Source organism: Pelodiscus sinensis, chromosome 1 (genome assembly GCF_052426305.1).
Source record: "Pelodiscus sinensis isolate ZL-2025 chromosome 1, ASM5242630v1, whole genome shotgun sequence".
NCBI classification, from domain to species: domain Eukaryota; kingdom Metazoa; phylum Chordata; order Testudines; family Trionychidae; genus Pelodiscus; species Pelodiscus sinensis.
The window spans coordinates 327971608-327996101 of record NC_143052.1 but is presented as its reverse complement, the minus strand read 5'-3'; the positions used below and the strand labels follow the sequence as shown (position 1 = coordinate 327996101).

At 45.5% G+C, this 24494-nt stretch overlaps 2 protein-coding genes and 4 non-coding genes across 8 annotated transcripts in view; 1 reads left to right on the top strand and 5 right to left on the bottom strand.

Annotated features, from left to right (window-relative positions):
* Positions 1-20092, bottom strand: part of TAF1D (TATA-box binding protein associated factor, RNA polymerase I subunit D) — a 42925-nt gene extending 22833 nt beyond the window's left edge. The window contains exons 1-10 of one of the 3 annotated variants that reach the window (XM_089775755.1): positions 19959-20092; positions 19406-19450; positions 13701-13974; positions 11650-12074; positions 9868-10039; positions 7396-7450; positions 6695-7044; positions 4876-4952; positions 4584-4642; positions 1039-1090 (exon numbers count right to left, since the gene is read on the bottom strand). In XM_089775755.1, the coding sequence (XP_089631881.1) occupies positions 6907-7044; positions 7396-7450; positions 9868-10039; positions 11650-12074; positions 13701-13957 (1047 nt within the window). In that variant the 5' untranslated portion in view covers positions 13958-13974; positions 19406-19450; positions 19959-20092 and the 3' untranslated portion in view covers positions 1039-1090; positions 4584-4642; positions 4876-4952; positions 6695-6906. Of the gene's footprint in view, positions 1-1038; positions 1091-4583; positions 4643-4875; positions 4953-6694; positions 7045-7395; positions 7451-9867; positions 10040-11649; positions 12075-13700; positions 13975-19405; positions 19451-19958 lie in introns of those variants that run through there. The other 2 variants (XM_075919354.2, XM_089775754.1) reach the window with 2 other exon arrangements.
* LOC112547645 (small nucleolar RNA SNORA1) lies at positions 90-226 on the bottom strand. The gene has a single exon (XR_003091421.1). It is a non-coding gene; the product is annotated as a small nucleolar RNA SNORA1 (small nucleolar RNA).
* LOC112547646 (small nucleolar RNA SNORA40) lies at positions 1323-1448 on the bottom strand. The gene has a single exon (XR_003091422.2). It is a non-coding gene; the product is annotated as a small nucleolar RNA SNORA40 (small nucleolar RNA).
* On the bottom strand, positions 4749-4820 carry LOC142826620 (small nucleolar RNA SNORD5). The gene has a single exon (XR_012900854.1). It is a non-coding gene; the product is annotated as a small nucleolar RNA SNORD5 (small nucleolar RNA).
* On the bottom strand, positions 6263-6388 carry LOC112547647 (small nucleolar RNA SNORA40). The gene has a single exon (XR_003091423.1). It is a non-coding gene; the product is annotated as a small nucleolar RNA SNORA40 (small nucleolar RNA).
* The window catches only part of BKGD (beta-keto-L-gulonate decarboxylase), a 31948-nt gene continuing 27407 nt past the window's right edge, over positions 19954-24494 (top strand). Inside the window, exon 1 of the mRNA XM_006134395.5 lies at positions 19954-20135. The gene's annotated coding sequence lies outside the window, so the exon portion shown is untranslated. The remainder of the gene's footprint in view (positions 20136-24494) is intronic.

Below are 24494 nucleotides of genomic sequence, written 5' to 3'. Positions count from 1 at the left end.
TTTCTTACAGAATTTACATGGCTAAACTTAGCAGACTGCTTTCCAGGACCTCTACTTGAATTTACTCTGTTAGATGAAGAACTTAAGGAAATTGTTACAGGTCTCATTGTCACCACTGTAGTTCATTTTACAGAGATGGAAGCATAACCTGTTACTTCTGTAGCCACGTTGCTCAATTCAGACACAAACAAATAATTGTGCCTATTCTTAGTGTGTAAACGAGGCAGTTTCACCCAACAAGCCAAGATTCTTCTCCCTTTTATACAAGGTAGTCAGTGAAAAAAAAAAATCAAACTATCCAACTAAATTAGTCTTCACTCTTCCGCCGGCCTGATTCCCCAAGCTTCACAAGACTGTCTTTGCACAAGAAAAAAGGCCTGTGTACTCTTTGCACCTCTGCAGAAAGTCTGCCATCTTGGAAATTGTTTGTGCTGGTTGTACATGAAGAGGGAGCTAGTTCAATGTATCTATACAGATGTAGAAAGAAGGTTTTCAATAAGAAGCTTCAACCCAAAACCAGTTTTTATTAACTAGTCAGGCCTAAAGTTACTCCAGGTCAGAAAAAAAATTTAAGATTAACTGCAAGTACCTTGATAAAAATGGAAGTAACATAATACGTTGAATGATTCTAGCATTTAAAAACAAATTGGGGGACAAACTAATTTTGAAGTTGGCAAAATATTTGGTCAACTCCACAGCCCTCAGTTTTCTCCTTGGCTGTGAGAAGGCATTGTAGGGCATGGTATACAAATTAGCATCAGTGGAAAGAACCCTAGTTTGCAGAAATGCATTGCACGTGGAATGTGGGACAATTAGCTGACACCTACTCGAGTGAAACCACCCTCTCTCAGAGACTGTAGTAAGACACTGCATCCTTTCAAAATAAGGATTTAATTCTGCTTCAACTAAAATGCAGTTTTAAGTCCAGTTAAGTAAGGGCTTGAGCATGATCCTTAACGGACCTACCCTCCCTTGATATAGCTATTTTCTTTAGTTCCCTTCCTGAGTACAAGACACGCACGTTTCCTCAGTACATACCCTCAGTATGAAGATCATCTTCCTTTCAGTGACAGCACCCAGGTCAGGTTCTCTGCAATCAGAATATCAAATGAAATCTTTATAAAAAAACTGATACAGAGCTCATACATTTTTCAGCTATGACTTACAAAAAGCGTTGTCACTTCCATATTTAACGTCAATAGTATTTCACCAGCTTCCCAATAAAACAAGTTAAACCTTTGTTAGATATTTAGACAGAACTTGATGCAGGCAGAGTTATCCAGTTCATAGAAATTCTGTTCTACTGTAAAGCATATTCAAAGATTGTCTCTTCTCAGAAGTAGCACAGCTCACATATTGATGAGCTGTGGGTTGCAAGAGAAGGGTTTATTCTTAGCACTTACTCCAAGTTTTTGTCCACAACAAAAAACAAAAACCAGACATGTGCTGGCAACACAAACTACAAAACAATACTCCTTGGGATGTCTCACTTTTGTTGAAAGTAGGATTATGTATACACTGTTCAAATACAGCTGATTGTAATTAATTGGTTATACATTTGGCAGTATTTATTTCAGCTAAAAGTCTGCATTTCAGTTGTATCGAGAGACTACATTAGTGCAAAGTTAGAATTGCTCGGTGGCATATAGTCCCAATGCAGAACAAGGAGTTAAGCAAAATTCAAGACCTGGCGGAGGGAGAGGAGGAGAAGAGAATGCAGTTATGAATATTCATGCCACAACTGGGGGATTGCTGAAAAAAACAGAATGAAGGATGCGAGGAAATGAGAAACCATTTTATTTCCTGATTTTCAGAAGTTTTAAATCAACTCACCATTCTGCAAGGGGTGACATACCACCACTCTGTCAAGTTTTTTGTATTAAATTTCCGAGGTGTTTTTAGGACAGGAAGATGTGGTTTGGTAGGAATTAGTATTCATTTAGGGTACGTCTACACTACATGGCTCCGTCAACCGAGCCATGTAGATTTGTTTATTGGGCAAAGGGAAATGAAGGGGCGATTTAAATAATCGCCGCTTCATTTAAATTTACATGGCTGCCGCGCTGAGCCAACAAACAGCTGATCAGCTGTTTGTCGGCTCAGCGCGGCAGCCATGTAAATTTAAATATAGCGGTGATTATTTAAATCACCCCTTCATTTCCTTTTGCCTACAACCCTCATCTACATGGCTCTGTCGATGGAGCCATGTAGTCTAGACACAGCCTTAGGTTGCTGTGGAACCTGACAAGCACCATTAGGGGCGACCACATTGGGGTGCCATGCATCCCACAACTTCTTCTTCCCTATCATCCATCCTCACTACAGCACCAAGCTCCTCTACCACACAACATTTTGACTGCAAACACTACTGACAGCTGTGACTTACAAGCTGACAAAAAATTCAGCCACCCACTTCAAAACTCCTTAACTTAAGTGGGACTTGTGATGAAGACATCCTTCTACATCGATAATAAGTTCACAACAATTCGTGGTCTGAATTCATCTAGTCCAGGGTTGGGCAAAATGACCGGATCCAACCCACAGAGGCCCTGTCGCTCCCCCAAAGTATTCTGGCCCCACCCCTTCCAAATTAGGCACCACCCATTCCAGGCCAGCCAGGCCCAAAAATTATTTCCCACCCTCATTCTAGTCAGTCTCACTGCAGTTTTTTTGATGCAGATGTAATTCAAATCCCTTGGTCACAGGCTGTGTCTACACTGCAAAGTTATTTCAGAAAAAGCTATTCATCTCACTTGTGGCGCCCTCAACTGACTTTTCTGTGGGTCAGTGACCGCTGACTCAGAACACTCCTGCACGCCCTCTCCCCCACTCTAGATCTAAGCCTATCATACACTGGAACCCCCTGCCTTGAGCCCCTCACATACCCTAACCCAAATTCCCACACCCTCAAAGCCACAAGCCTATGGCTTGCTTAGTACCCCCAACCCTCCATCTGACTACAGGAGTTTTTTCAGGACTCCAGAGATATCCGGAAAAACTCTTCTGCATCCAGGGACACATTTGTTCTTTTGCTTTTTTTAGTGGAAGAGCAAACATGCTCTTTCTATAGCCCCTGTATTCCTCCTTCCACGAGGAATAAGGGGGCTTCCAAAAAAGGTTTTTCTGACATTTGATCCCATCTAGACAGGCCAAATGTCTGCAGCTGTGGGCAGGGGAGAGCGAACAGGGTGCTGTGAAGGCACAGGACAGGGTTCTGCAGCAGGGGACAGAGTGCCAGTGGGGACGGGAGTGAGGACAGCATTCTGTGGCTGGGGACAGCATTCTCTGGCTGGAGAGTGGGGGGGCTGGGGAGTGGGGGGCCAGGGGAGGCAGAGAGTCCCCTACATCTCCCTCCTCCCAGGATTCCTCCCCCCTCCCCCGGGAAAACAGTGCATGCCTGTCCCAGGGCCGACTCCATGTGGCACAGGGAAGCTCCGCGCGCGCCTGCCCAGGGGGCCGACACCCCGCCCCCCCACGTGGGGAAACCCCGCGTGCACATGCCTGCCCCAGCACCAAACGCCCCACCCCACCATGCAGGGAAGCCCCGCGTACACACCTGCCCAGAGGGCCGACCTCTCCCTGTGCGGAGAAGCCCCGCACGCGCTTGTCCCGGTGCCACCCTTTCCCCCCCCCCCCCGCGCACGCGTGCTGGGAAACCCCCTGCACGCCTCCCATGGGGCAGACTCACCCCTCCTGTGCGGTGCAGGGAGCCAATGCTCCCTTCCGCAGTACACCGGCAGAGCAACTACCGCACTTCTGGAATCGCTGGAAGTGTCGCTAAACTGCGGGACTTCTGTCCATCCCCGGGAAGCCGACACTACCTCCATTTTCACTTGAGGTAGGTAGTAGGGCTTCTCGGGGGTGGGAGGAAAATGGGGGCGGGGCAGACAGGACGCCTCGCGAGCGACTGGTCGAGGCCTCGCGATCGACCAGTAGATCGCGATCTACCTGTTGGTGACCACGGTCATAGGGGATTTCCTTAACTCTGTACTGTTAGATATAGTTATTGACAGGTAAGCTATTAGTCTGAGATGAGCAGGAGAAGACAAAGATTTCAGAATACTAAGTTTACCAAGTAAATTTTTAGCAAAGTCAAACATCAAGTTGGACAAGCACAGCAGCATGAGAACAAATTCCAGATACCAAGATATTGTAGCTTCATGCAACTATCACTAGGGATGTACAAGTATAACCATTGCAGTGGTTAACCGATTAACCAATAAGCTTGGGTATCTATTAATGGTTACACACAGATGCCCACCCTGCTAGCTCAGATAGATACAACAGCCTAAGCCAGCTGCTGCCCTGCAATTTTCAGCTGTTACAGGATTATCTGCTTTTTAACAACCCTACTGTGCTCATGAATTCCAAGGGCTAGTCCCATCTCAGACCGATGAATTTCAATAAGTCATTTCTCTGAAGCTTTCAGTCTACTTCAGTTACTCAACTTCCTCCCACCAAATAAAAAGAGAACAAGATTGCAATACATGCCATTTGTATCTTTTTGAACAGCAATTCAGCTATGGTTTCAATTTATTAAAAGACTATTAGGAAAAAGGAATACAAAGAAAGGAACGACTTACCCTCTTGAAGCAGCAGTAACTCAAGATGTTTCCTTCTCTCCAAAATTATTCGAATTGAACTAAAATGCAGAGGTAAAAATCAAATGAAGTCTCAGGTTTTCTGTATTAAAGAGTAATATTTCTCTAACCAATAGCAGTGTTGTAAATAAGCTGTTTTTAAACAGTTCTCTTCAGAATTAGAATTTAGTTCATTTGTGAATCATCCAGCAGTTGAACAGATAAATTCATCATGTGAACTGCAATGTGAAATCAGGTGGCTCAAGTACAATAAAAAGCAACTGCAAAACCTTACCCAACAACAACTCCATTGCCAGATCCAGTGGGTCATTTTTCAAACAATGCTGAGGGAGGGGTATGCCAAGTTCATGCCTAAAAAGAAGTTAAGCAGTTCTCAGATCACTCTTGACGCAAGCTTGATACTACAATCGGTCTTGCAGTTTCATTTTACAGATACTTCAATTCAGTAGTTAAAAAGCAAGCCACAAGTTGTGTTATTTTGAGCGCCAAAGGAAGAGGAAAAACCTACGGGACAGAACTGATTTATTTTTGTTCTTAATGGCCTGCTCATGTGGTTCATAGAATCATAGAATAATAGGACTGGAAGGGACCTCAAGAGGTCATCGAGTCCAGCCCCCCGCCCTCAAGGCAGGACCAAGCTCCGTCTACACCATCCCTGACAGATGTCTATCTAACCTGTTCTTAAATATCTCCAGCGAGGGAGATTCCACCACCTCCCTTGGCAATTTATTCCAATATTTGACCACCCTGACAGTTAGGAATTTTTTCCTAATGTCCAATCTAAACCTCCCCTGCTGCACTTTAAGCCCATTACTCCTTGTCCTGTCCTCAGAAACCAAGAGGAACAAATTTTCTCCTTCCTCCTTGTGACACCCTTTTAGATATTTGAAAACCGCTATCATGTCCCCCCTTAATCTTCTTTTTTCCAAACTAAACAAGCCCAGTTCTTGAAGCCTGGCTTCATAGGTCATGTTCTCTAAACCTTTAATCATTCTTGTCGCTCTTCTCTGTACCCTTTCCAATTTCTCCACATCTTTCTTGAAATGTGGCGCCCAGAACTGGACACAGTACTCCAGCTGAGGCCTAACTAGTGCAGAGTAGAGCGGCAGAATGACTTCACGAGTTTTGCTTACAACACACCTGTTGATGTCTCTGCCCCCGCCCTTTTATTGTTGACAAAAAGCCATTTGAGACAACTAGCCTCTGCCAGTATCCCACCATACCTACCTTGATGGATCTGCTCAGTGTTTTAGGATTTCTGCAGACCTGCAGGCATGAGCCCTGTCCTCTTTCAAAGCTCTGGGAAGAATCTGAGTGACTCCAAGAACAAATAATTGGAATGCTTATGTTCTGCCCTAAGAACACAGCAGCAAGAAAACTGCTGCTGCACGGGGAGGACTGGAGAGATTGCAGTGCTGCTTTGACATTGTGCAAAACACACTCAGGAACCCCAATTTATTCCACAGTTTAAGAGATGACATTTCCACACCTTAAACATTTGGTAGATCCATCATCACGGAGCATGTTTTTGTATTCATTTTGTGTTCCATAATTGACATTTAGCTTAAAATTTGGACAGAGGCATGGAAGATTAAGACTTCATAAAGATAAGTGAAAGACAGATATGCTGAATAGAGAATATTGTAACCATGTGTTCAGTTACTGTTCACTCTTACAAGTAGCACAACTCATATTGGTTATGAGTTGTGGGTTGCAAAAGAGCCATTATTATTAGCACAAAGTTCTGTTTCTGTCCAAGATGGACAAAAACAAAAGAACAAAATGCTTCTGAAAGCGACGTGCTGTGTATCACTTGCATTAAGTTTGTTACACATTTCAAATTTTATTACTGTTTTCCATGGAGGCAGAAAGCTGTTCAGACTTTTTAAAAAGCTACCGGGAGGGTGACAAAAGGCTGTATTAATCTCTGAACCAATTTAGGTACGTTAATTTGACATTTTATTTTCCTTTTCTACAGATAGAAAGCTTTTGAGGTTTTACTTTGCTCAGTACGAAGAACAGCTCCTTTATTACTGTGTTTTTATTGAAACATTGACTTTTTGACAGTGTCTACAGATAAAATTGTAACTCACCCAAAAAACAGTGCAATTATACTTCTAACAACATCTTGGTTGTAAGTCAATCACTTGCAATAACTGAACGTTCAAGGTGAATGCTGAACAGTTTGTTTGAAGTAAATGCCTGCCGCCACATATGAAGATACGTAGCGTCCGAATCAGGGTTGCAGTAACCAGAATTTTTGGGTTTCCGTGATGTAAGAGTTTTCTGATCTGTGTAGCACTTCCTACACAGACCCAGGCACATCAGCAGAATCTTCTTCCTCTCCATCTCCATTTCCTCTGCTCAGTTTTGCAGGTTTCGCTTTTGTCTTGGATTTTTTCTTACTTGGAAGTTTTCTGCTTAATATGAAACAGCTGTTGTCCTAAGTGAATAGAAAATATAAAAATGGATCAGAGTAAGAGCCAATTATAAAGACAAGATCTGGAGCGAGATTTTGCAAGTAGTTTTGGGAAACATTCTGCATCTGTCAACACCTACCCATTAATAATTCTCATACCTGTATTTCTCAATTAGGGATTGTCTGTCACCCCATAAAAGACCAACAAAATTCTTTGTGTCATGAAGCAGGCTCAGATATGGTATATACAGTAGTCCACAGTCTAGTTCCAGGAAAAATATTTAATCCAAAAATTTTTAATTCTGATTGATTATTCATTTGGTATACCTGCTTTAGAGTGCTACAGGAGAGTCAAGTCAACTAAGGCTTACTTACAACTATTTTGGCACCAAGATCTTCTTGATCGGGATCCAAGTTGTGGTCATCATCACTGAAATAAAAAGTGACACGGATTACTTATGTAGTAACAAAATACAAAGACTCAAAGTGGTCTGATTTTTACCACCATAAATACGTTGCATTTCACTAGGTATTATTAGTACTTGCACCTACATAAGGATGTCACTCCTGGCAAAGTCTGATTTCAAGTGAAACTTCCCACAACAATTAGAAGCCATACAGAACAAGCTTTCAATGATATTACGAAGATTAGGATATTCAGGAAGGATCAGGTTGAGAAGTAAGGATACTGAGGAGCAGGTATTTGGCTAATTGTGTAGAGTCAATACAAATTGCATCCACTACACGATTAGTCACTAAGGGGAAGTAATCTGCAGAGTGATAGGTCCATGACCCACTGTGTGCTAGGACTAAGCAGTCCCAGCTCATCCTGAGTCCTGGACCTTTAAAATGTATTAAGAACAGCGAGGCAAGCAAGATGGGAGAGGGGGAAGGGAGCAGTCGATTACTCGACTACTCACTTACATCTCTATTGAGAAGGCCTTCAGAGTAGATATGAGAAAGTGGATAGAGCCACCATGAAGAAGAGCCAAATGACATACTGAGGAGAACAGAGCGGTTAGAGCTGTATTAGAGAACAGAGGAAGCCAAACATGGGCCAAACAAGGTGAGAGGATTGAGTTTGCTACAGATGAGCAACACGTGCAAGCGATAGTTGTAACTTCTATCCAAGAATATTTAACATGCAGAGTTACATGCTCTCTGGTTCTCATTACTTGTGCAGAACAGTCTGCAGAAAGTTTTCTACTCAGCTTTGCACTTCTCTAAATGGAATTCTCTTGAGACTACAGATGTTAAAATGTGTTTTTTTGGTAAAACATGTAACAGCTATAAACTTCAACAGTTACAGATTTACATGTGTGGGGGAGGGGGGGAGAAAGAGGAGGAGTGCACACAGAGAACCATCTTTTAAGCCAGCTCACCATGTGCATTGGCCCTTGCCTTCCCCTCTCCCCTTTTTAAGGCTGTGGTTAGATCTAGGCTTCCCCTCACACAGGGATTCTGTCCACACCAAGCCACCACTATTCAGGTTTCTCCAAAACAATTACTTTTAGCAATTCCCAATCTAAATTTAAACTGTAAAAATCTAAGTTACCAGAGTTTAAAGTTCATAGACCAAGTCTGATAGAAACATGCACAGTGGATGATTGTCTAAGCTCAGGGATGGGGAACCTCAGGCCCCTGAGGCTTGCCTGGATCCAGCCCCCCCAGGGTTTGAGAACACAACACCATCTACTAGCCTGTTCCCGCCTCCAAGCCCTAGTGTGCGAGGAGAACATGGCAAGTGTCTCTTCTTCTCAGTCATGGGCGACATCAATAAGGGTTTGAGGGGGGGGGGGGCACTTCTCACTTGTGTGCAGCCCCCAAGTGATTTTTCTGTAGGTCCATCATCCCTAACCCAAAAAAATTCCCTACCCTTGGTCTAGCTCCACAATGAAATGCAGACAACTTGAACTGAATGCCCAGTTTGGCCACAACTTATGGACCTTAATCAGTTATTTGACTAATCATGTGGTCAATAAAAAAAAAAAGTATCAACTACACGATTAGTTAACTGAAGAATGTGCTCCGGGAGCTACCCCCACTACAACTCTGCACAAGTAGGTCCCGGACCCAGCATGAGCCAGGCTTGCTCAGTCCCAGTTTGTGCTGGGTCCAGCAGCCCTTGTCCATGGAGGGGAAGGGGGGGGGGGGGGTGAGGGAAGGTTCCTCTTTGAGGCAGCAGCGCGAGGGGTGATGGGGGCAAAGCTGCACTTAGACGAGTCAACAGGGGGAACCTGTCTCAAGCCTGCTCTTCCCAGCACCAGCTCTCCCCGCTTGCTGCCTCCAATACAGAAGCAGCAGGGGAGGAGTCGTCGACATGACTACTCTGTAAGCCTGGAGTATTACAGAGATGGGAAACCTGCAGCCCCTGGCTTGCCTGGATCCAGCCCCTGAGGCTCAGCTCCCCCCCACTTGGTCCTGCCATGAGGGCAGGGGACTGCACTATGACCTCTCAAGGTCCCTTCTAGTTCTAGTGTTCTATGATTCTATCCCACCATAGGGCTGGAGCACACAAAATCTACTTGCCTGGGGGTCAGCCACTGATTAAATAAAAAAAAAAAAGTTTTCCACCCCTACTTATCAGGTATTCGACTACTCGCTTACAACATCCTTAACCACAATCTTTCTACCTGACTTAGAAGTGCTAGCTTAGCCAAATTACTCCATTCCTGACCTGTGGGATGATGCAATATATCTGCAGCAGGGAAGTGTAAGGACACATTTTCCAAATAAGTATGTAACATGCAGATGTCCCTCATTGCTCTAGCTACAAACTTTGATGCCAAATAAGGAAGATAGACAGCAAATGTCCTAATTTCCCAGAGTATTTAAGTGTGATCTTACTTTGTCTCTTGAATAGGAGAAATCGGTCCTTCATCATCTACATATTTGTGATTCCGCATCGCCAAACATTCGTTTTCTAAATCGTCACTAGCACTCATTTTTTCTAAAGCCTTTTTTAGATGTTCTTCACATTTGAGCGTACTGACATACTGGAAAAACCCTTGTAAAGCTGCTTCCTAAGAAAAACGGATTGTTATGATATGCATATTGTTTATTTAAGATTTACTATAAAAAAGACCCTTCAGCATACAGCAATTCCTCATTTAGATATGTTTCAGAAATGATCATGCTAAGCGAAAACGTGTTATGTGGGGTCAATTTTCCCACTGAAAATAATGGGAAAGGTGGAGGTTGTGTTTCAAGTGGTGGTGTCGAAGTCAATTTTCTGTTGGTGCTGAATCGTCAACGTCAACATTAGACAACCTACTGTACAGTAAAACAACAACTGTCCGGCATCCAGTTGTCTGGCATCAACTGGAACTTGGAAGTGCTCCAGTCAGCCGCTCTCTCAGCCGGACTGCTGAGAGCCGCATGTGTGCTCCAGCCTGCACTTGCTAGCAGCCAGCCCTGCCTTGGGCCTGGGGCATAAGGTTGTGAGAGAAAGGGGTCTGGGTTACAGCAGGGAGAAGAGGTGTTTGGCTCTGGGGAAGGGAAGGAGAGGGAAGGGTATTTGGTTGGGAGTATGCCCCTGTGATGGGTCTGCTGCGACCCGCACTGCGTCCGGCGAAGGGGGGTCGGCAGGGAATGGCACGGCAAGTGGTGAACCCTCCGCCGCACTGCAGGGAGGCGGGGGAAGCCCCGCGCAGCTGCCAGCAACGGACTCCCCAGATGCCTCGCCCCCTCTCCTCTGCCCCCACTTGCAGGCCGGCGGCTCCGTTTCCTCAGCCGGCCTGTTGCCAGAGGCTGCGCAGGGCTTCCCACGCCTCCCTGCAAAGCAGTGGAGCGTTCGCTGCTTGCCACGCCATTCCCCGCTGCCCGCCCCCCACCAGACGCAGTGCGGGTCCGGGCAGACCCGTCACAGCCACTTTATAGTAATTCCCGGTACACCGGATTATCGGAAGTGTTAAACGAGTAATTACTGTAGTTTTAAAATGTGCTATATAGCGGATCAGTTTCAAGCATTTAGTATAATAAGTTACCGTAAATTAGTGTACACAACCCGCGGTTTTCCCTGATTGAGTAAAAAAAAAATCTTGTAAACCCCGTGCACGTGAATAGCCTGCAGGGTATACAAGACTTGGTTTTACCTTGTATTTTAAACTGTGCCGGGGGGGGGGGGGGGGGGGGGAGGGAGGAAGGAGAGGAGAGGAGAGACACTTCTAGGAGCCGGGGGGGGGGGGGGGGGGAAGGGGAGGGAGACTTAGCCTGCCTGCGGGAAGGGAACCACACTCGCACCCCCCCCCCCCCCAGTTCCCACGCAGGCGCACTCACCTCCAGGTGAGTAAAAATAAATGTGTATACCCTGCGGACGAGTATACACTGCGGACAAGGGGGGAGGGCGGGAGAGCGCGGGTCAGGGTTTGTAAAAATGTATATAACCCATGGGTTATATGCACTAATTTACGGTATATATGCAGATTACTGGACAGCAATCTTAGGTTGTACTCAAAGTGTGAAATCACTGTACTCTGACCAAAATTAGTGGAGAAGTGCAAAAGCACAATAGATATCCTTGTGACATCTGCCATTTCAATATTCCTTTGCCAAGACTGAAAATTTGTTCTTCCTCTAGAAACCACTCCAACTTTAAAAAAAAATTAAAAAAAAAAAAAAACACACAACTTGCCTCATATGCCAAAATCATTTTCATGGGGGGATGTTTCCTTCCATATTCTCTTTCCACAAAAGGAAATTGAAAGCCTCTGTCTAGAAGTCTTCTTTCCTGCTCTTCTCGTGTGGCAGTTAGTGGTGGTCTCCCTACAGGCTTTCCTGTGCTCTTGTACCTCTTTTTTCGTTTACCTCTTTGATGTGCTTGTGTTTTATACTCTCTCCTCTCATGACAGTCAAAACTTGCTTTCAAATTGAGTGCAGGACTTGGTTGCTCTGGGGATGTAGCCAATTTACTCTGAGACCTAGGATCTAGAGAGGAGACAACTGAAATGTCTGCTTGTAGCGTATTTGCTGGAGACTTTACCAAATGCCTTGTTGCACTTTGAGTTGTGCTACATTCCAGCTGGAACAAGCTGCTCGTAGAATCAGAAAGAGCACTATAATAATAATAATAAAAAAGAGTAAATGGTTAACTTTTTTGAAGGCACAGTTAATGTTTTGATTAATTTCACACACATTGTTTAATACTGGGAGAACATTGTAGTCAAAGTTAACTTCTAGTACCATGATAAGAGTTCACGGTGAGCAGGTTTTTTAAAAAAGTAATCAAGCAGGACTTGGTTACTTCACTAATGCATGCATTAGAAATCCATAATGCACGAGATCAGTAAGCATGCCTCTAAATTTCAGGTGAAACCACAAGGCAGCACGGCAGAAAAGTGGCTACAAATGATACACGATTCCTTATTGAAAAATTCACTGAGTTCTATTCTCAAAAGTGTAGTAGATAAAAACTACAAATATTCAGAAAGCTGGGACTGAACAGGAGGGATCATTTCATAACTGTCCTGTTCTGCTTATTCCCTCTGACACATCTGGTGTGGTCCACTGAGTCCAGTATGGCCACCCATATGTTCATATTCATAAAGAATATGAAAAGATGTCAAAGATCTAGATGTGCATGAAGCCTCCCTGCCACCGAGAGGCAGGAAAATGTAATACGGATGGAAAACTTAAGTACAAAGAGCGGGTCCAACTTGGCTAGGGTCACATAAGAAATCCTTCCTTGGAAAGCCTGTATACTACATTTCACTTCATACTGATTGGAAATTGCATTACCAACTTGCTGTAATTCATGCCTACTTGAAATGGAAGCCAAACTGTTTGCTAACTCTAGCACTGAGGTTCTCAAATGTTAGTGAGCCACCTTAAGATAAGGGGGAAAATAACCACAACTGCACTTCCCTATTGGTGCACAGGCAAAAAGCAAATTCCCCACTTCCAGCCAGCTTCAGGGATCCCATATATTACTTGCTCCCTAGCATACCAAGCCGTTTCCAGAGACAAGGTAGCATCAAGAGTCTGTGCAGATATGAGCCTGCTTTTGTGACTTGTGAAATTAGTTGGCCACAGTCCCGTTCCAAAGCCCAGGAGAGGTGGGGGGGAGAGGGGTAGAGAGAGGGGCGGGCATGAAGAATGTGTCACATTAAGGGAATTGTGTTCTTGGATGGCACCTACATGCCACAATGGATGGAGACGTGTGGGGCTTTTATACACAAAAAGAGAGTGCACAGGGCACTGTTGGGAGTGGATGGGACAGCAGTGCAGCTGAATGCCAACCTGGAGCAATGTGCCATTTGTTTGTGCACAGACATTCTCCCCAGTGTAAGGGTTCCCTGGACACTAGATACATGCTGCCAGTATCCAACTGACCATGCATTACAACTGCCTAGAGCCTCTGTGCCACAAGTGGAATGTAGGGTGGGAGCTGTGGTCCAACCTAAGCAGCCAAGATACTATTACCATCCCTGACTCCCTATGTATTAAGCTACCCTAGCCCAGAAAGCCATCTTGGTTACAACAATCTTGAGGCCCACTCATGCAACTTACTCACTAGCCTAAGTTGCCCATCACTGACCTAAACATAAGCAAGCAGAATAACTTGCCTTCAACTATGTACTGTCTCATACAACTGACTTCAGGATCTTAAGAAATGTAGGGCATTCATAGTCTGTTTTAGACAAGTCGCTTAAGAGGGGGAGGGAAAAAAACCAAACACTCACCTCTCTGAATCACTGTCATTCAGCAAGCCATTGGTCGGGACAGCGGTCAAGTGGTTGAAATCTTTGGAAGACCTACCACCAGTGTAGGATTCCTGTGAAGGTTTTTCACATCTAGAATCTTTCTGTGAAAAGCCTGAATATAAATTCCTTGCAGTTCCATGTTGGTGCATATTAGACTTTTTGGGGATATACATTAAGTCTTGAGAATCTTCAAAGTGATCACAAGCTGAAGTATTGGCTTCATCAGTATCAGCCATTGATCTTTCAATTTGTTCTAAAATAAAAAAAATATGCACACACTTAGAAGAAAATATTGTTAAGGACAATCACCAGGTGGTTGTGTTTTTTTGAGAGCACTGGTACTACAATTAAGTTGCCTTGAGGACATTTCTTTATCCAAGAACCAATTCAGGAAAAACATGCCCATTCAAAAGGCTTGCTCAGTATCCTAGTTTTCTTCTTTTAACATCAAGCTATTTTGTATTACAGTTTAGGGATTCTGAAATTACATGTATTAACTTATTGAATAGTCAATATTTTCCATCAACTATTCAATTAGTCAATAAGAGTGCTTCCACTTTGAAAAGTAGCAAGAGCCCAGTAGGGGCTCTTGGTGCATTTCAAAGATTGAAAAGCTGCATAGAGCCTGGGCCCAACTGGGAGTCCTCCGCTGATCCAGAGCTCCATGCAGCACTTCCACTTTTAAATGTACAGGAGCCCCAGCAGAGACTCTTGTACATTTCAAAGGTGGAATACAGCCAGTGTGCCCTTGCCTCCCTCCCATGGAGATGGAGGGAACCGGCTTTTAAGCCAGCTCCCTCTCCTCTTCCCCACCCTTGCTGCCTCTGATAGTCAACTCGTGTGTCTAACTATCTGATAAGCTTTCGCTCATCATTAGTCCGTTAGTTGCTTACATCCCTATTACAGTTCAAAATCATCATCAGCTTTCGACTGTGAAGGGTATAATGCTTAATGGAGGTTATTTCACCTTCAGTCAAATAACTGCAACATTCATCTGAAGTGGGTTGTACCCACGGAAACTCACTGCTTTAAGGATGAACACATTGTATCATGAAACAAAAAACAGGACAATGTAGCACTTTAAAGACTAACAAGATGGTTTAATAGGTGATGAGCTTTCGTGGGCCAGACCCACTTCCTCAGATCAAATAGTGGAAGAAAATTGTCACAACCATATATACCAAAGAATACAAATTTAAAAAAAATGAACACATGAAAAGGACAAACCAAATTTCAGAACAGAAGGGGAATGGAGGAGGGGAGGTGGGGGGGAAGGTAACATTGTATCATGTTCTTCATCCTTAAATAGAGCTGGACAGAGGCTAGATTTGACCTGATAACTAGCCTCTGCCCAGCTCTACATTTTTGTTGGTCTCTAAGCTCTATTTAAGGGTTTTGACCCTTGGGAAAAATCTATTTATTAGCAGGGAACCAGATAATAGAGGAGTTTGCAGTTGCCAGACACAAAAGACTCCCCTGCTTACTTCCAAGGTGACTGCTAGAAACACCTAAGATTGAACAGAGCGCCCAAACTAGAAGGCTGCCTGGCTTGTGAAAAAGATGATTAAAAATACTGTTAGAGTAAGAAACTGCATGTAACAAGTTTCATAGAGTATTAAACTTAGCTGGTGTGCTTTGTTTTATATAGCTTAGTAACTTACTTCAATCGATTGGATATCACTTGCAACCACTTAAAATTTACTTTTTATTTAAAAAAATCATTTTTAATTATTACTTGGGGTAGTACAACAGTTGTGCATCTCTCTCTTCCATTAATAAAGGGAATGAAAAACTTGTGTTAGTTCTGTATAAGACGTTTATGCAGAATACGATGGATTTTTTTGGAAGTCCTACTCCCATAGAGTCTGTGCATGCGGGTTTTGTGCAGGGATGTGAAAGTGTAACTGCATACATGGTTAATCAATAAGCTTAGGCTCATCAGTTAACCTTCACAGTTATATGCAGGTTCTCAGTACACACGGGGAGTTGGCTTAAACACTGGGTCCCTACTTGCACTGGCTCCCGAGGAGCTGACTGCCGCCCATGTGAAACTACTAAAATTTTCAGTTGCTTAATTAAAAGCATTTTAACATCCCTAGTCCCTGTGACTGAGTCATCCCAGAGCTGAGCTGCTCTGTAACTCCACCTCTGTGCTTTTTCTGGGCTAGATGGACCTTTGATCTGACCCCGTATGACTCAGCAGGACAAGGTGGTGTGGCACCCCAGAGGGCAGGTACACAGGATCTGTGATGATCAACCCATCAGGTGACTGTCTCAAGGAGACCATTCTGACCAAACCTATCACAAAAAGAACAGTATTTTTCAAATCACCACATACAAGTACTGTAGTGCAATCTCTTTTTTGTAAAAATGTATCTTACGCTTTTTAGGGGTTACAAAACTGGACTAAAAAACAACATGTAACGAGCCTACAAATCCACACAATGTCACCTGAAAGTGAGAATAGGCATTTGCATGGTACTTCTGTAGCCAATGTTGCAAGGTATTTAAGTGCCATATATGCTAAACATTTGTATGCCCCTTCATGCTTTGGCCACCATTTCAGAGGACATAATTCCATATTGATAAAGCTCCTTACAAAAATGCCTTAATTAAATTTGTGCCTGAACTTCTTGGGGGAGAACTCTAGATCTCCTGTGTTGTTTTATCCACAGTCTGACATATATTAAATGAGACAGAAATCTGGGATAATGACCCAACATATGCTTTAAGAATACTTTCACTGCAGATTTGACAAAAAACAATTAAAGTACCAATGCAAGACTTCTAAAAATAGCTATAGCACTCGACCTAAGGTTTAAGAATCTTAAATGCTGTCCAAAATCTGAAAGGGATGAGGTGTGAAAAGGCTTTAAGAAGTTAAGAGCAACACTCCAATGCAGAAACTATAGAATCCAAATGATCAAAAAAGAAAATCAGCCTTCTGTTGGTTGCAGTTTACTCCGATGATAAAAATGAACAGGCATTGGTCTGCTCTGGATCACTGAGTAAACCCCATCCGTAGCATGGATCCATGTACTCTGGAATGTTGGCTGAAGCATAAAGAAACATTCTCTAGAGCACATCTGGCATGTAAGTTGCAGCACTGACTATAATAGTTCTATTTAAATGCATATTCTTATTTTCATGCGACAATGTTAATGAGAAAGAAGCAGCACTATTTCCCACAAACATAACTAAATTATGTATCTGAGAGATTGGCTAAATAAGTAGTAAGATTCAATCGAGTTGTAGGTTCTAAAGTTTTAAATTTGTTTTATTTTTTAATGCAGTTTTTGTAAAAAAATTCTTCATTTGTAAGTTCAATTTTCATGATAAAGAGACTGCACTACAGTACTTATAGGATAAATGGAAAAATATTTTTTATTTATTTACATTTTATTTTGATTACAAATATTTGCAAAATGAGCCCTGTACACTTTGAATTCTGTTCTAATTGAAGTCTGACAATGTAGAAATATCCAAAAATATGGAGCAGCTGGTTCTGGAACCCTCAAAAGGAGAGGTTCTTGATTTAGTCCTAAGTGGAGCACGGGATCTGGTCCAAGTAGTAAATATAACGGGTCCATTTGAAAATAGTGACAATGTAATAAAATTTTACTTCCCTGTGGAGGGAAAAACAACACAGCAGCCCAACACCGAGGCATTTAATTTCAGAAAGGAAAACTACACAAAAATGAGGAGGTTAAATAGAAACTAAAAGGTACACCGCCAAAAGTAAAATCCCTGCAATCTGCACAGAAACTTTTCAAAGACCCTAAAATAGAGACCTAACTTAAATGTATACCCCAAAAAATAAAAACACAGTAAGAAAAAAAAAGTACCACTGTGGCTTAACCAAGTAAAAGAAGCAGCAAGAGATAAAGAGGCATTGTTTAAAAAGTAGAAGTTAAATCCTAGTGAGAAAGATAGTAAGGAGCATAGACTCTGTCAAATTAAGTGTAAAAATATTATAAGAAAAGCCAAAAAAGTATGAAGAACAGCTAGCCAAAAAAACTCAAAGTAACAACCAAATATTTTTTAAGAAAATCAGGAAGCCTGCTAAAGAACCAGTCGGGCTGCTGGATGATTGAAATGCTAAAGGAGCACTCAAAGTTGATAAGGTCATTACGGAGGAAACTAAACTAATTCTTGGCTTTGGTCTTCACAGCTGAGGATGTTAGAGAGATTTCCAAACCTGAACCATTCTTTCTGGTGACAAATCTGAGGAATTGTCCCAGACTGAGATGTCATTAGAGGTGGTTTTGGAATAAACTGATAAACTTAAGTCAGTGAGACCAGATGGAATTCACCCAACAGTTTGTAACCTATCCTTAAATCATCTTCTGTACCTAATGACTAGACGATAACTAATTTGATGCCAATATTTAAAAAGGGCTCTAGAGGCGATCCTGGCAATCTCAGACGAGTAAATTTAATGTCAGAACTGGGCAAATTAGTTCAAACTATAGGAAAGAATAGAATTGTCAGACACGTAGATGAACGTAATTTGTTGGGGGGAAAAGTCAACATTATTTTTGTAAAGGGAAATCATGCCTTACTAATCGACTAGAGTTCTTTGAGGGGATCAACAAGAATGTGGACAAGGGGGATCCAGTGGATATGGTGTACTTATTTCCAGAAAGCCTTTGACATGGTCCCTCACAAAAGGCTTGTAAGTAAAGTAAGTTGTCATGGGATGAGAGAGCAGGTCCTCATGGACTGATAACTAGTTAAAAGACAGGAAACAAAGGGTAGGAATAAATGGTCAGTTTTCAGAATGGACAGAGATAACTAGTGGTGTCCCCCATATGTTAGTACTGGGACCAATCCTATTTAACCTATTTATAAATCATCTGGAGAAAGGAGTAAACAGGTGGCTAAATTTGCAGAGGACACAAAACTGCTCAAGATAATTAAAAGTAAAGTAGATGGTTCAGCAACAAAATGGCAAATGAAATTTAATATTGATGAATGCAAAGTAACACATACTGGAAAAATAAACTAAACATACAAAATGATGGGGACAAATTTAGCTATAAGCACTCGAGAGAGATCTTGGGAGTCATTATGGATAGTTCTCTGAAAACATCCACTCAACATGCAGCATCAGTCAAAAAAAAAAAAAAAAAACCCAGAACATAAGGTATCATTAAAAAAAGGGACTGAGAATATCTTTATTGCCTCTGTATAAATCCAGCGTACACCCATATCTTGAATACTGTGTGCAGATGCGGTCGCCTTATCTAAAAAAAGATGTATTGGCAAACATTGGAAAGAGTTCAGAAAGGGGCAATAAAAATTATAAGTAGTATGGAAAACCTGTCAAACGACTGTTTTTGTTCACTCTCCCTGGAGCATTTGGCATTGGAAACTCTGAGAAGTCAGGATACTGGGCTAGATGGACCTTTGATCTGACCCAGTATAGCCATGCTTATATATGCCCTCATTAATAGTATAACTGATTCTGATTTGTTTTTTTTAATTGCTTGACAGCCCTATTTATCACAAAAGCCACTAAACCTGCCACTCTACACTGGCCTTTTTGACTCTGAGGTCACTAGTGGACAAGGAGTGCAAGGTAGTTAGGGCAGGTAGGAAGGTATGGAGGGGAGCACTCCCAAACGTTTGTTACAGACTAGCAGCCACACACAGCTTTACCCCATGACTCCGCCTCCACCTACCTCTCCGTCTCCTCTCAGGATCAGGGCTCAAAGGACAAGCAGACTCTGCAAATGGAGGGATGTGGAGGAGTTAGCGCCTTGCCTTCCCGTCAAGCGGGCTTCACATAGAGCCGGCCCAAGCCATTCTTGCAACCTCAGCTCCAGGCGCGCGGCGCATGCGCGGCCCGCCTCGGGCGCGCGGCTCATTCTTGCAACCTCAGGCCCAGGCGCGCGGCGCATGCGCGGCCCCGCCCGACCGCACCGCGTGGCGCCCCATAGAATCGGGCGCCGGGGCTATCGCCCAGTCAGCCCCTAGCTTGGGCCGGCTCTGGCTTCAGAGCAGCCCCTCGACAGAGGGCGCCGGGCGCGCGGCAAAGCCGCCCCCAGCCCCGGGCACACGCATAAAGCTTTCAAGGGGAGAGGGGATCCAGGGCAGCGGCACCGCGCCAAGCCAAACGGGACGTTCCACGCCCGCCTGCCGCCGCAACAGCACCAGGGAGCCGGGCACGGCTGGGCGAATCTGCGGGGAGCTAACACGCGCCACTCCCTGCCGCAACCCTGCTACCAACCTCACCTGCCCGCCGCGCACCAGCCTCCGTCGTTTCAAAGGGCTCCTTCCGGTCACTGGGTCCGGGTCTATGTCGTCACATCCGCTGTAGCTCCAATCGCTAGCCAGTGGCTAAGAGAAACGCGCGAAGCCACCTCTCGCGGGTTTAGGACAGATAACTTACAATACGCATGCGCTTGGGAGGTGAGTCGCTGGATCAATTCATGGCTATTATTGGGCGCGAGCCAATGAGAAGGTTTGCAGGTTGGAACGCCCCTATGGTGGCATCGCCGTGCCTATTGGCCAATGGTAACTAAGACGGGCCGTGATTGGCCGGTGTAGTGTCAGGGGCTGGTAGCTGTAGGAATTAGCTGCGCGCGCTAGTTACTTACGCAGTGTCTGTGGGAGGGGAGATAAAAACGCGCCTCTGGACTGCGGGCGGGAAGGAAGCGCCATTTTGTGTGGGGCTAGGAGGGGGGACTAGTACTGGGAGCTCGCTCGCAGGGGAGAGCCTTGGCGGTCAGGGCCGGCTCTTTGGTTTTTTCCACCCCAAGCAAAAAACTGTTTGGCCGACCCCTCTTTTTTCTTGGCTTTTCCACGTTTGCACTTTGCAATTTTTTGACTGTTTAAAATTTTTTTTAAATGAAAACAGAAAATTTGTAGTTAGTGAAATAAAACAATTTCTTGCTAGTGTACTCATTTAATTTTAACAATATTGCAATTACCCAAACCAAACTGATAGACTGCAGAGGGAGGTCCCAAAGCCATGCTTACAGAAAATGGGCTAATAAGGAGAAGGCCTGTGGCATCTTTTAGACTAACAGATTTATTAGAGTACAAGTTTTCGTGGCTAAAAGACCCATTTTTGCCCATGAATGCTTGTGCTCTAATAAATCTGTTAGTTTATAAGGTGCCAGAGGATTTCTGGTTGTTTATGCAGATTCAGATGAACAGGGCTACCCTTCTCATTCTAAGGGTATGTCTAGACTACATGCCTCTGGTGGTGGGATGTAATAGTATAGTCCAGTGGTTTCCAGTCTTTTAAAGGATGAGATCACTTTTTGAATTGAAGTGCAATCCAGGATCTACCTCAAACCCAAATACTTTTGTCCTGCCTCCTTCATTCCCCTTCTCCAAAGCCCTGCTCCAGCTCCCTCCCTCCCCCATTATCCCTCCCTTTTATCAGGCAGGGGCAGAGAGTTGGGGCGCAGGCATTGATCTTGGGCTAAGGGATTTGGAGTGTGAAAAGGACTCTGAGCTGAGCCCGGGGCAGGGGTTGGGGTGTAGGAGAGGGTACGTGACTGGGAGAGGGATTCAGGATGCAGGCTCCAGCTGGAAACTGCTTACCACAGGTGGCTCCTGTGTGGTGTTGCAATGGGGCTAAAGGCAGGCTCACCCCTGCGTGGCTCCGCACCATTCTCAAAAGCAGCCAGAAAATTCTGTCCATCCCAAACCCTTCTGTGCCCTCCACATCCATTCGCTGGAGATAGAATACACAGGGTGGGAAAAGGAAAAAGCTCGAAGGCAAAGAGCAGGAGGTGCTCAGCAGTGGGGGGAGGGGCAGCTGAAGTGCTGCACTTGACAGCCTCATGGCCAAACAAGTCGAGATCACCTGTCAGAGGCTCCAAGGTTGGTGACCACTGGTATAGTCAATTAACCGATAAGCAAAAGCTTATCAGTTAATGCTATAGACTACATGCATTTCCCTCTCCCTGCTAGTAAATTTTTTAACAGGCTGGCCAGCAGCCTGGCTCAGTCCTGGCTTGCCATGGGTCTAGGACCTATCCCCGTTTCAGCTCTGCATTTCAAGTGTATTAAGAGCTAGATCGGGAGGCAGCTCAGTTCTGGCTCACTCCGGTCCAGAAGCTGAGACCCATGCTGCTGCCTCTTTCTCAGAAGCAGCAGCACAGGGCAACAGGCAGCCGGTCTGTGAGGGGAGCTGGTTTTTAAACTGGCTCCCTTTGCGGACCAGCTCCCACCTGGCACCCAGCACTGCTGGCCCTGCCCCAGGGGACTATAAAATAGTCGACTAACCGATAAAATTTCAGGAGGTTACTCTACTATTCAATTAACAGATTTTTAACATCCCTATATTGTGGATAGTTATCTGACAATATCTACTCAACGTGCAGCAGCAGTCAAAAATCTAACAATGTTGGAAATCATTAGGAAAGGGATAAATAATAAGACAGAAGATAACTCATCACCTCTATATAAATCCATGGTATGCTTACACTTGAATACTGTTATGGAAATGTGGTCATTCTGACTTAGTAAAAAAGGAAATACTGGAAGTGGAAAAGGTACAGAAAAGGGCAACAAAAATGATTAGGGTTTGCAACAGCTTCTCTATGAGGAGAGATTAATAAGACTGGGAGTTTTTAGTTTAGAAAAGATGATTAAGGGGATATGATAAAGATGTATTGAATCACAGCTGGTATGGAGAAAGTAAATAAGGAAATGTTATTTACTCCTTCCCATAACACAAGCACACAAGGGCTACGTCTACACTGGCCCCTTTTCCGGAAGGGACATGTAAATTTCACTAGTCGTCGTAGGGAAATCCGCGGGGGATTTAAATATCCCCCGCGGCATTTAAATAAAAATGTCCGCAGCTTTTTTCCGGCTTTTAAAAAAGCCGGAAAAGAGCGTCTAGACTGGCCCCGATCCTCCGGAAAAAGTGCCCTTTTCCGGAGGCTCTTATTCTTACTTTTTCCGGCTTTTTTAAAAGCCGGAAAAAAGCGGCGGACATTTTTATTTAAATGCCGCGGGGGATATTTAAATCCCCCGCGGATTTCCCTACGACGACTAGTGAAATTTACATGCCCCTTCCGGAAAAGGGGCAGTGTAGACGTAGCCAAGCAGTTATTTCGACATCTTATCTTATTATACTTTCAAAAGGATTTTCCTGCGGGACAACAGAGTGAAGTCATCCCGCATGCCCCGCCCCCCCTCCCCCGCATGCTCCATGGGAGCCACAAGCCATGCAGCCTCCCCCATACTCCAACTTGCCCCCGCGAGGCCTGAGGCAATGGGAGCCGCGAGCTGCATGGCACTGGGGGCATGCAGCTTCCCTCCTCCCCAGTGCTCCGGAGAGAGGTCGCATGGCTGCTCTACTTTGTGTCGTCCCGCCCTCCATGATCCTATCAGCTCCATGCCACACGGGCCAGTGGTTAACTCTTTCCCCACATGACGCCGGCCCCTGAGTGTAACCAGGGCCGGCCCAAGCCCTTTTGGCATCCTTAGCCTGGGAGCACGGTGCTGCCCCCAGGTGCAGGGCGCTTGCGCACACCAGCCACGGCTGCTGGTGTGCAGCCCAGGGCCCGCCCCCGGGGCACTTGGCGAATGCATGGGCCAGTCACAGCCGCTGGCGCACAGCCCGGGGCGCACGGTGCATGCGCTACCCAGCCTGGCCCAGCCAGCGCTGCTGGCGTGTGCACCGGGCGGTGCAGGGCCCTGCAGCTGTGGGGGGCAGGGCGCTGCTAGTCGGCGCCACGGGGCCAGCACTGCGGGAGCCGGGCGCACGGCTCCTGATGGCAGCTGTAAGGGACGCCACGCGCCCCTTACAGCTGCCATCAGGCGCCCCCCATCGGTTGGCACCCTGGGCAGCTGCCCGGCTTGCCCATGCCTCCCTCTGGCCCTGAGCGTAACCTCCAGCAGCCACCATGTGGGTGGGAGCTGCCAGAATTTAAACTGAACCGTGTAGCTCCTCCGCTGTCCTGGATGGGGAAGGAGAGGCACATGGGAGCCGGGGGGGGTAGATTTGGGTGGGGGAAGGGAGCACGCAAGAGCCTTGGGGGCTTGGGTGGGGGAGGGGGCACATGGGAGACTTGGAAGAGGGGCTGGGGATGCATGGGAGCCATGCAACCTCTCGGGCACATGAATGGGGGGAGTGCAGGAGTCACAGGAAAGGGGGGTGCAGGAGCTGTGCAACCTATCAGGGGCTTGGAGGGGGTAATGAGGGAGCCTCACAGCCTTGCGGGGGCTTGGGTGGTGGAAGGTAGGGGAGCGGGTGTGAGGTAAGGGTGCGGGGAAGCCTCACAGCCTCATGGGGGCTCAGGTAAGGGAGGGGACATGCGGGAGCCACGCAGCCTCGCGGGGGCTGGGTGGGGCAAGGTGGGTGCGCAGAACATATGCAGCGTTGCTAGTGGTCTGGGAGGAAGGGGCACATGGGAGCTGCATGGCCTTCCCCTTTGCGGCCAGAGTCCTGTGGTCTCCCCCATCACTGCCAGAGAGACAGGGCCGGGTGCCATACCCCCTTCTCCTTCCCTGCTCCCAGAGGGAAAGGGCCAGGCCAGCCTCTGCTCAGCCCAGCCCAGCCCAGCCCCCCGGCAGCCAGAGGGGAGATAGCTGGGAGTTCCCTGGGTGGAGAACTGGCTGCCCCTAGGGAGGAGAGGATCCTGGAGTGCAAAACTGGATAAACACATACCCCCAGCTTAGGAGCACTGGTGTCCTGGAGGGCAGTGTCCTGAAGAGGACACTGTAGTTGAAGAATTGCGCGGCTCTGGACTAGAGAGAAAAGCGAGAACACAGGGAGACACCGGCTAGAGGGAGGCATCCAGT